Source organism: Phascolarctos cinereus, unplaced genomic scaffold (assembly GCF_003287225.1).
Source record: "Phascolarctos cinereus isolate Bilbo 61053 unplaced genomic scaffold, phaCin_HiC Scaffold_5;HRSCAF=322, whole genome shotgun sequence".
NCBI classification, from domain to species: domain Eukaryota; kingdom Metazoa; phylum Chordata; class Mammalia; order Diprotodontia; family Phascolarctidae; genus Phascolarctos; species Phascolarctos cinereus.
The window spans coordinates 42,043,998-42,054,886 of NW_027555958.1; the positions used below are offsets into that span (position 1 = coordinate 42,043,998).

At 43.6% G+C, this 10,889-nt stretch overlaps 1 protein-coding gene and 1 pseudogene across 1 annotated transcript; one reads left to right on the forward strand and one right to left on the reverse strand.

Moving 5' to 3' along the window:
• The first annotated feature begins 2,780 nt into the window (after window positions 1–2,780).
• Window positions 2,781–7,490, forward strand: LOC110217118 (uncharacterized). Its single transcript, XM_078156745.1, has 3 exons — window positions 2,781–2,918; window positions 5,031–5,508; window positions 6,646–7,490. The coding sequence occupies exons 1-3, from the start codon at window positions 2,781–2,783 to the stop codon at window positions 7,488–7,490; spliced, it is 1,461 nt and encodes a 486-aa protein (XP_078012871.1).
• A 1,580-nt stretch (window positions 7,491–9,070) lies between these two features.
• Window positions 9,071–9,438, reverse strand: LOC110216986 (large ribosomal subunit protein eL30 pseudogene; annotated as a pseudogene).
• Window positions 9,439–10,889: the final 1,451 nt, after the last annotated feature.

Consider the following 10,889-nt stretch of genomic DNA (forward strand, 5'->3'; position numbering starts at 1 on the left):
AGACTTGCTAATAGAGCCTCCCATCAGCATGCCACTAATGAGTGAGATGATCCAAGGTGGGAGGTGGGGCTGGGCTTGGCCTGGGATGAATCAGGTTATTCTATAGGGCGGGTGTCTCCTGCCTAAGACACGGGCACAATTAAAACCCCTATAAAAGTTCCTCATCTCACTTCAACCAAGACTCTACACATTGCTTTCCAGCCAATTGCCTCATCCCGTCCGTGTGTTAGGTAAGTCTTCTCTTGAGGAACCTACTCTCACTACAAATGTCAGCACATTGTGCTTGTAAAACCAGGGCAGTCATTTGCAGAAATGGACCCGTAGGCCAATGTTGGCTGAAAGGCGGTATGTTTTGCCTTTGATTAGGCTGAGGGTGAGGTGGGATGGGGAAGTATATAGGAATAATGCTTCTGAAGCAATCTGGCTTACTCTGCCTTTCCTGGGGCCTCGAGTTCAGAGAGTAACACTGATTAGTTAGGGAGGATGATAACTTGTCTGGAGACCATCTGAGCCACATCATCAGAATTGGCTCAGCTAAATCTCTTATTCTTATTGGCCCCCTGAAATCTTTAGAATCTGCCAGAAGTTTAGAGTTCCATGGATTTTTAGAACTGCACGGGCCTTAGAGTTCACCAAGGCCAAGCCTTCTTCCCATACCATTCTACACATAAAGAATCTGTGAATTGAGGTCAGTTTACAGGGAGCTACCATCCCCTCAAGCTATGGGATAGTGGCAGGGAGACTGCAGCCCTCCTAGGAAGAATGGGGCTCAAATAGCTTTTGGGAAATGAGTTTGGGAATTTATTCCAAGGGTTTGAGCTTGTAGCTCATAAAGAATCTTCTAAAGATGCAGGCTTTTTAATGATGATTTTCCTGTCAGCCAATCTTTATAAGGCTATGTTCAGATTGTAGATACTCAAGCTAGGAAAGTGAATGCTTGTCCCCACCAGAACAAACAACCTGATTTGTCCACTGTTTCTACGAAAAGGAAAAAGTCCAAGAAAAGCTTTGGTGTTAGGGGAGACCTAGGAGTTTCTGTTTAACTTAGCAGGCAGGTTTCCTAAATGAGCTTTCTAGCATATTTCTTTCTCTCCCTTTCCTTCCTTACCCCTCTCTCCTTCTCTCTTTCTCTCTCTGTCTGTCTTTCTTTATCTCTCTTCTCTCCTCTCTCTCTCTCTCTCTCCCTCTCCTTCCCTATTTCTTTCTCTTTGTCTGTCTTTCCTTATCTCTCTCTCTCTCTCTCTTTCTCTCTCTCTGTCTCTCTCTCTCTCTCTCTCTCTTTCTCTCTCTCCTCTCTCTCCTTCTTTGTCTTTCTGTTTCTCTGTCTCTCTTTCACACATACAGAGAGAGAAAACTTCCAACTTCCCTTGCAAGTTCAATCTGTGATCTTACGATTCCATTTTTCATCTTTCTATCTCACTGATCCGCATTCTCTACCATCAAAATTTCATTGCTTTCTTTTTTCTCCTTCTCTCATTTTAGCTTTTCCTTAAGGCCTTACCCTTTAAGCTCCAAGACTCCAACCTTATGTGTTCCTATTGCTCTAGGAAAGTAGCTGTTACTTAGTCGTTACCCCAATCCTATTTCTTCCTGTCTTAATAGAACCCAAGTTCAATTCCATAAAGTGTCCTTGGCCTCTTTCCTGGCTGCACCTACCACAATCTCTCTCCTCATCTAGCTATACCTTGATTCCCAGACTCCTGGCTATTGATATAGCCTCCACCTTCCCAACCTAAGTCCCTTTACTCATAGGTTATCAGGACACTAGAGAGATGTCAGAGTTAGATCTCTGAGTTCCTTGAACCAAAACTGCACTTCTGCAAAATTCCAATGAAAGTGTTTGAAGGTTTTTGATCACATGCTTCTTTGTGAATGAATTGGGAGTGGCTTTTGTTGCTTCTGGGATATTGCTGCTATCAAATGCATGACTATAGAGATTCCTAGGCACTATAATATGGGAAGAAAGCCAGTAAGATCCCTCCTAGGGAACTCCTTTCCTGAGGCATTCCCCTGGATGCACCATATCCTGAACTTTTTTTTTGCCTTTGGATTTAAGAAGCTTTGTGTTCACATTATATATAAGGGAAGTATTCATTGAATCAGATTTGGAAGAGACCTCAGAGTTAGCTCATCTAGTCATCATCACCAGGAAATGGCCATGCAGCCTCCACCTGAAGACGTCTATTAATGTAGAACCCATTGACTACCAAAGCAACCCATTCTATTTGTTATCGTTCAGTAGTTCATTTGTGTCCAACTTTTCATGACCCTGTGGACCATACAGCTCTTGGGATTTTCTTGACAGACACTGGAGTGGTTTGCCATTTCTTTCTCCAGTGGATTAAGATAAACAGAAATCAAATGATTTGCCCAGGGTCACTCAGCTAGTAAAATGAGGCCAGAGTTGAATTCAGGAAGATGAGTCTTCCTGACTCTGGCCCAGTGCTCTATCCACCAAACCAGACATCTCTAATCACCAAGAAGTTTCTTCTTACATTGTTCTGGAATCTGTTCCTTCCCCACTTCAACCCATTGTAATTTCACATCTACAAGTTAGAATGACTATCTGCCTACTGCAGTTAGAATAGGGATTGTTTCATTCTTTCATTTGTATCTCAAACACCTAACATAGGTCAGGACCCAGAGTACACTTAACAAATTCTTGTTGGTTGATAAATACGACAGAGAAGAATTAGGAGCAAAAGTTCGGCCCAAGGTTGCTGGCCAGTCATTTAATTGGGGATTGTGGGATGCTGTCTTTCCTTAGCCTGAACTTGAAGATGCCTCAGTTGCTGGGAAACATCGATGGGATCATCCAGGCCTTCAGCCGCTATGCCAGGACTGAGGGTGATTGTACCACATTGACCCGCGGGGAGCTCAAAAAGCTCCTGGAGCAGGAGCTCACAGATGTCATTGTGGTAAGAAATGATGAGCTGGGTGGGAAAGGAGCACTGTTGGACAAGGGATATTTATGTACTTTGAGACACGCTTTGCTCCAGGGATTTGTGAAGGGAGCAGCTGAGTTAACTATAGCCCCACAAGCAAAAGAGGAAAAAGGATGAAGAAGAGGAACGGGAGGAGGGGAGGGACCCTGCGGTGGGGAAATCCTTTCCATTTTAGTCTCCACCATCCCAATTTCATCTTTCTTCCAATTCTGGTGCCGAGTAAAAGGAATATGAATTACAGCAGACTCAAAACGCATTATGGATATGGCGGGGCGGGGGAAGGGGGAGCTGGAAATCTATTTTCTAGTGGTTTTTAAAATATTAGATTCCTTCAAAAATGGTACATTTATATCTATGAGGTGAATAGGAAAATGTCTTCCATTTTCAAACCAAATCACAAAAGGCCTAGTTGGTTGCACTTAGTAGACTGGCCATGAAGTGCTTAGCACAGTGCCCTCTATACAGAAGGTGCTCTCAAAATATCGGTTTGATGATTGAGTTCTGAGGCTTAGCACAGAACCTGGCACAGAGTACGCATTTCATAAATGTTGGTTGATTGATTGATTGGTGACATGGAGGTAACTCTAGGTTCTCCAAGTCTACTCTAGTAGAGGCATGAGTCCTTGCAAGACGTGTCCTCCAATCCCTATCCTTCACCCTCAAGCTAGAGAAGCTCCAAGTATAGGACAAGAATGACAATTTTGTGACTATTGTCCAAGTTTTCCTTAGCTAAGGTCAGAAAGCTTCCAGATAAGATTGGCCCCAACACCTGGCTGGCAAGTGGTAGAGGGCTGATGGTGAAGGAAGTTCTCAACTAGTGAAATCACCAATAATTGTTCTGATACCTGGTCAGTGGGAAACCAGAATTTGAAGGCTAGCAGGTGAGCCATTTCCTGCTAGAACTGTACCAGGCTGAGCAAGGGAAGACCCATGGGAAAAAATATCTTACTGTCAAACCCATACCAAAGGCTCCAGCATGATTTTTTCCACTTAATTTTCCTTTTGCTTTTGCTTTTGACCTAGAATTAACCCTATAAAAGAAATGCCTTGGGCTAAGATTGTTTGGATTTTAAGCTTAGCAGTGATCTTGTCTCATGGTCAGCATTTTACAATCTGCCTGTTCTACTTGGCATCCACCTTGTATTGGGAAAGACATCTGTAGACCATGGAGGACAGGCACCCCTCCCAAGTGGCCATGCTTCCATTTTCTTTTTCAATTGGGTGTTTCCATTTATGGGGCTGACCTTACAAAAGGTGCTTTCAGTTAAGCCTGAAAGAAATGATATGTAAAAAAGACTGAAGGAATCACAGTCAGTCAGTTGTACCAACGTATTCCTTGTTATTGAGGTTTAGGCGTCAAAAAAAGATAGCACTAAGGCTGGATTTAAAGTCAGAATTTGGTGAATCATTTTCAGTCACTCTAACTCTAAACTGGGGATTTTCTTGGCAAAGATACTAGAATGGTTTGCCACATTTTCCTCCAGCTCATTTTACAAATGAGGCACCTTGGGAAATAGGATTAAGTGACTTGCCCAGGGTCTCAGAGTTACTAAATGTCTGAGGCCAGACTTGAACTCTTGGAGATGAGTCTTACTGACTTTCAGCCCAGTGCTCTATGCACTGCACCACCTAGCTGCCCAAAGTCAGAGGACCTTGGTTCAAATTCCAGCTCAGTTATTTCTACCTGTGTAATATGAAATGAGTCACCATTGAGACCTATTTCCTCATTTGTAAAATGAGGGAGTTGGTCTAGTACAGGGGTTCTCAACCTTTTTGTGTATCAGGGTCCCCTTTGGTACAGTATGGTGAAGCCTATGGACCTCTTCTCAGAATCATGTTTTAAAATACACAAAATAAAATATAGAAGAGTAAGAGGAACCCAATTATATATTGAAATACAGTTTTTAATATGCTTAATAAAGAAAAAGCAACTTCACCCACACCAGGTAAGGAACTCCTGGTCTAGATCTAGGTCTTCTAGCTCTAAATCTATACCTTGTGAATAAAGATGAGGGGCAGAAAGGACCCTAAGTCGTGTCCTTACTAGGGGGGACAAGGAGGCTTAATAAAGATCGATCTTTTCAGAAACCTCATGATCCTGCTACAGTGGACCAAGTCTTCCGCCTACTGGATGAAGATTCCAAAGGGACTGTGGATTTTAAGGAGTTCCTTGTGTTGGTGTTTAAAGTGGCACAAGCTTGCTACAAGACACTAAATGAGAGTCCTGAAGGAGCTTGTGGAAGTCAAGAGCCAGGAAGTCAGAATTCTGGAAGCACCCAGCAGATGAGGGGTGATCACAGCAGTCACACTGGAACAGGAAAAGTCGAGAGAGAACAAAACCGTACTAGGCATGGAGGAGAAGAGCAGACATTCCCAGGACAAAATAGGAGCAATCTGACCACTGGTACTCAGACTCAGAGGCAAGACTTCACTTCTGCTCAAGTCTGTGGCCAGGATAGGAAGCCTGAAACCCAGGGACACGAGAGAGGGAGCCAACAGATTGGAGACAAAACTGATGGGGAGAGACAGACTCAGACAGGTACCACTCAGATCAGAGAACAAGGCAGCACCCATCAGACAGGGGAGACAGTGACTGGAGGTCAGTCTCAGATTCACACTGGAACCACTCAGATCAGGGAACAAGGCAGGGCCCATCAGACAGCGGAGACCATTACTGGAGGTCAGCCTCAGACTCACACTGGCACCACTCAGATCAGGGAACAAGGCAGGACCCATCAGGCAAGGGAGACAGTGACTGGAGGTCAGTCTCAGATCCACGCTGGAACCACTCAGATCAGGGAACAAGGCAGCACCCATCAGACAGGGGAGACAGTGACTGGAGGTCAGTCTCAGATTCACACTGGAACCACTCAGATCAGGGAACAAGGCAGCACCCATCAGACAGGGGAGACAGTGACTGGAGGAGGTCAGTCTCAGATTCACACTGGAACCACTCAGATCAGGGAACAAGGCAGCACCCATCAGACAGGGGAGACAGTGACTGGAGGTCAGTCTCAGATTCACACTGGAACCACTCAGATCAGGGAACAAGGCAGCACCCATCAGACAGGGGAGACCATTACTGGAGGTCAGTCTCAGATTCACACTGGAACCACTCAGATCAGGGAACAAGGCAGCACCCATCAGACAGGAGAGACAGTGACTGGAGGTCAGTCTCAGATTCACACTGGAACCACTCAGATCAGGGAACAAGGCAGCACCCATCAGACAGGAGAGACAGTGACTGGAGGTCAGTCTCAGATTCACACTGGAACCACTCAGATCAGGGAACAAGGCAGCACCCATCAGACAGGGGAGACAGTGACTGGAGGTCAGTCTCAGATTCACACTGGAACCACTCAGATCAGGGAACAAGGCGGCACCCATCAAACAGCGGAGACCATTACTGGAGGTCAGCCTCAGACTCACACTGGCACCACTCAGATCAGGGAACAAGGCAGGACCCATCAGGCAAGGGAGACAGTGACTGGAGGTCAGTCTCAGATTCACACTGGAACCACTCAGATCAGGGAACAAGGCAGCACCCATCAAACAGCGGAGACCATTACTGGAGGTCAGCCTCAGACTCACACTGGCACCACTCAGATCAGGGAACAAGGCGGGACCCATCAGGCAAGGGAGACAGTGACTGGAGGTCAGTCTCAGATTCACACTGGAACCACTCAGAACAGGGAAGAAGGCAGGACCCATCAGACAGGAGAGACAGTGACTGGAGGTCAGTCTCAGATTCACACTGGAACCACTCAGAACAGGGAAGAAGGCAGGACCCATCAGACAGGAGAGACAGTGACTGGAGGTCAGCCTCAGACTCACACTGGCACCACTCAGATCAGGGAACAAGGCAGCACCCATCAGACAGGAGAGACAGTGACTGGAGGTCAGTCTCAGATTCACACTGGTACCACTCAGATCAGGGAACAAGGCAGGACCCATCAGGCAAGGGTGACAGTGACTAGAGGTCAGTCTCAGACAGGGATCACTCAGACTGGGAATACTGTCACCCAACAACGGGAAACTGGATATAGTCAGACTAGAGGCACAGAGACCCAAAGACAGGACAGGGGCCAGATAACAAGAGAAACAGTGTTAGGGGGACAGACTCAGACTCAAACAGGGGAATGGGCCCAGACCCAGACAGGAAGTAGTCAGGGATGGGGCCAAGAAAGGAGCCAACAAACAAGAGAACCAGTGCTGGGGGACCAAGGTCACACCCAGATGGAGAGCTCTTTGTCTGGGAGACAAGGCTGTAGTGGCAGCCAGAGAAGTTGCAGTGTGACAGGAGGGTTCCAGGACAGTGATGACTGCCAGACCCAAGAACCCACTATTGGGGGACAGGAGTGGAACAGACATCAGACAAGGGAGACAGTAGTTCAACAGCAGGACCAGAGTAATCTGCAGGCAAGAGAATCAAAAATTCATGGTCAGGAGGCCACCCAGCTTGGAGGAGCAGGCCAGGCTCAGGGAGGAAAGCGAGGCCTCACTGCCCGGGGCCTTTACTCCTACTTCAAAGGTAACAAGCAATGAACATGAGCTCTTTGGTTCCCAATGCCAGGAATAAGAGCAGCACAACTGGGGAGGCATTGGACAGTCCTACCTTTCTTGGTCAGATCAGCCTATTATCAGTCTATAATCCAGCTGCTTTCCAGCTGGGTCATGAGTAGACCCTTTCTTCAAATTGCTTTGTGTCCCCAAACCCTTCCCTATCCTTCTACCCATCCTTTGTCAGAAGAAGTGAGGGCATTTGGGCAAAACACGGCAGACACTAGCCCCTTCTGTTTGATTCCCTTCATCTTATCCTCAAGCTCAAGTCCTGACTTTGAACTTTGCCATCCTATGCTATTAAACTCTACCTTCTAATGCATCAATAAAAAAAAAAAAACCTTGAGAATTAGCAGCCTCTGCCTCTTCTTACTGTCTATTGCATTTACTCCTTCCACACAATACTGAGGCTGAAGGAACTTAGTCAGAAGGTTCTGGTCATTTGTAAAGCCAAACATGAGCTCCAACAGCCAATGATATTCTTTAAATAACTGATTAGAAATGGTCCAGGGAGTAGGGGATGGGGGTGGGAGGTGGCAACAAGCATTTTGTACCTCAGGGTTAGGTTATTTGAATGAATGATGTGTCCTCCACATCCCAGCCTAGGGTGCACTCCATCACTATAATCACCTCCCCAATTATAATCAATCTAATTGAACAATGAGCATATACTGACAACTGTATTAGTCCATGGGCAACTAGGTGGCACAATGGATAGAATGCCAGGCCAGGAATCAGAAAGATTTATCTTCATGAGTTCAAATCTGGCCTCAGACACTGGCTGTCATTTAACCCTGTTTGACTCAGTTTCCTCATCTGCCAAATGAGTCAGAGAAGGAAATGACAAACTTCTCCAGCATCGTTGCCAAGAAAACCACAAATGAGGTCACAAAGAGTTGGATATGACTGAAAAATGACAAAATATAACTATGTTCACAAGCTACTTGTAGATAGATACATAGAGAGAAAATGGTATACAGAAGCTAATTTCAGAGTAGGATATTGATACATATATATGAATATAGAGAAACCTGCTGAAGCTACTGAATAGCAGACCAGAGGAAGAAAAAGCAATGGCCCCCATTGTTTCAAAGAAAGAATCAAGGGTCACTTCTTGACCAAGAATGTGCCTCAATAAATTTGTCTATGTCTTAACACATGACTTTATTTTATCAAGCTAGTCCCCCCAAATATTATGATACTTCAATGGCATCACTGATGAAAGTACTCCCTCGAAAGGCATAAGTCATCCTCATCCTCATGATGTGTAATTATTGACCTTGTCTTCTTGTGGGTACTACATAGTGATATACTCAATGCATTGGAGATATTTTCTTAAGTCTTTTAATATTCTTTAAATATCAATACAATATTTGAGTTGTACTGTTTTCCCTCTCAATCATTTCCTAACTGCAAATCTCTTTTATGATAACTTTTCTGTCATTTCTTGTATACATAACACAATTACTAACATGCAACAGTCAACTTACATTCACCATGCATCTATCTATTGCTGGTTAGGTCAACTGCAATTTTTTTTTAAACAGGTTATGGCCCGGTTTATTAAAGAATACTTTTGTACAGTTTACTTTTCACTGGTCTGTTCCTGCATGCTTCTAATGATGTCAGAATCACCTGGATCAATGATAGCCAGTGTACACTCTCTGTAGTACTTCCCACATGCTGTACCCAATTCAACGTTATTGCCACTGTAGTGATGTACGCCAGTTTTGGCCAACATAGAGTAATATTCAATCTCTCATTTCCTCAAGGCTGGGCAGTTGTTGGCTAAGATGACCAATTTGGCTTTGCCTTGTCTGATCATTTTTGGGGTCTTTTTGTAGCCTAGCATGTACTTGCCACTTTTCATGACAAGCTGGAGCCTCGAGTTGATAGACTCTAGTGACTTTTTCATCTTCGTTGCGGTCACCATCTTCCTGCCTGCTGTGTGGGAGGACCCTCAGCCAGAGACCTGCTGCCAAGATGGCCGGGAAGTGAGAAAGGGGTCAACTGCAGTTTTTAATACTATGGGGAACATGTCATGATTTGGGTCCATATAATATGAAAAGGAGAATATTAGTGTTTAAAAGATCGTTTTTTGTCCAGGGATCTTGAGAATATTAAAAATACTGTGCAACCTCCCAAATCAAGTAGAACTCATTCTCTTCTTCCCTGTCAATTCTGAGGCCAGCTCATTATAAATCTGCAGTATCTATTCAAGACATGTAATGATGGACAAACTCAGTGGGTCATCTAACTGCAGTCCATCATCTGAGAATTGTTCAGTATTCATCTACTTGGTTGTTCCTTTGTGGAATGTTAAGGCCCATGGCTCTTGAAAAACCATAGATATCATTTAAAAGTGTTAAGAACTCTAGAAAATCAACTAAAAACTAATTCAATTAATTAGCAAGTTTATTTAAGTTGCAGGATTAAAAAAACCCACACAAATCATCAGCATTTCCATATACTACCAACAAAACTCAGCAGAAAAAGACAAAGAGTGATTCCATTTAAAATAACTGCAGATGGTACAAAATACTTGGGATTCTACCTTCCAAGAAGTACATAGGAGCTATATGAACATAACACTATTCACACAAGTAAAGATAGATCTAAATAATTGGAGAAATATTAATTGCTCACGGGTAGGCTGAGCCAATATAATAAAAATGACAATATTGCCTAAATTAATTTACTTATTCAGTGCCATACCAAACTACCAAATAATTACTTTATAGAGCTAGAAAAAAATAACAAAATGCATCTGGAGGAACAAAAAGGGAAGAATATAATGGAAATCAATGAAAGAATATGAAGGAAGGAAGACTAGTAGTATCAGATCTCAAATAATATTCCAAAGTGGTAATCATCAAAACAATTTCTTACTGATAAGAAATAGAGTGGTTGTTCAATGGAATAGATGAGGTATACAATATACCAGAGCAAACGAACAATAAGATAGTATTTGATAAACCCAAAGATCCCAGCTATTGGGATAAGAACTCACTATTTAACAAAAAGTATTGGAAAACTGGAAAGAAGTCTGGCAGAAACTAGGCACTGACAAATATCTCACACCATATAACAACATAAGTTCCAAATGTGTACATGATTTAAATGTAGAGTAACACCATGAGCAAATTAGGGGAGCACAGAAAAAAATTACCTATCAGATCTATGGACGGGGGAAGAATTCATGACCAAATAAGAGATAGAAAGGGTCATGAAAAGTAAAATGGGTAATTTTGATTATGTTAAATTTTAAAAGTTTTGCACAAACAAAACCAATGCAACCGAAATTGGAAGGAAAGCAATAAACTGAAGGGAAAAAAGTTAGAGCAAATTTCTCTGATACAGGCCTCATTTCTCAAATAGATACAG

Bases quoted from the DNA above. Each gene is read 5' to 3' on its own strand.
- LOC110217118 (XM_078156745.1), top strand. From the start codon at position 2,781: ATGCCTCAGTTGCTGGGAAACATCGATGGGATCATCCAGGCCTTCAGC. The intron at 2,919-5,030 runs GTAAGAAATGAT...CGATCTTTTCAG, and splicing joins AGCTCACAGATGTCATTGTG to AAACCTCATGATCCTGCTAC. The intron at 5,509-6,645 runs GCAGCACCCATC...ACAGGGAAGAAG, and splicing joins CACTCAGATCAGAGAACAAG to GCAGGACCCATCAGACAGGA.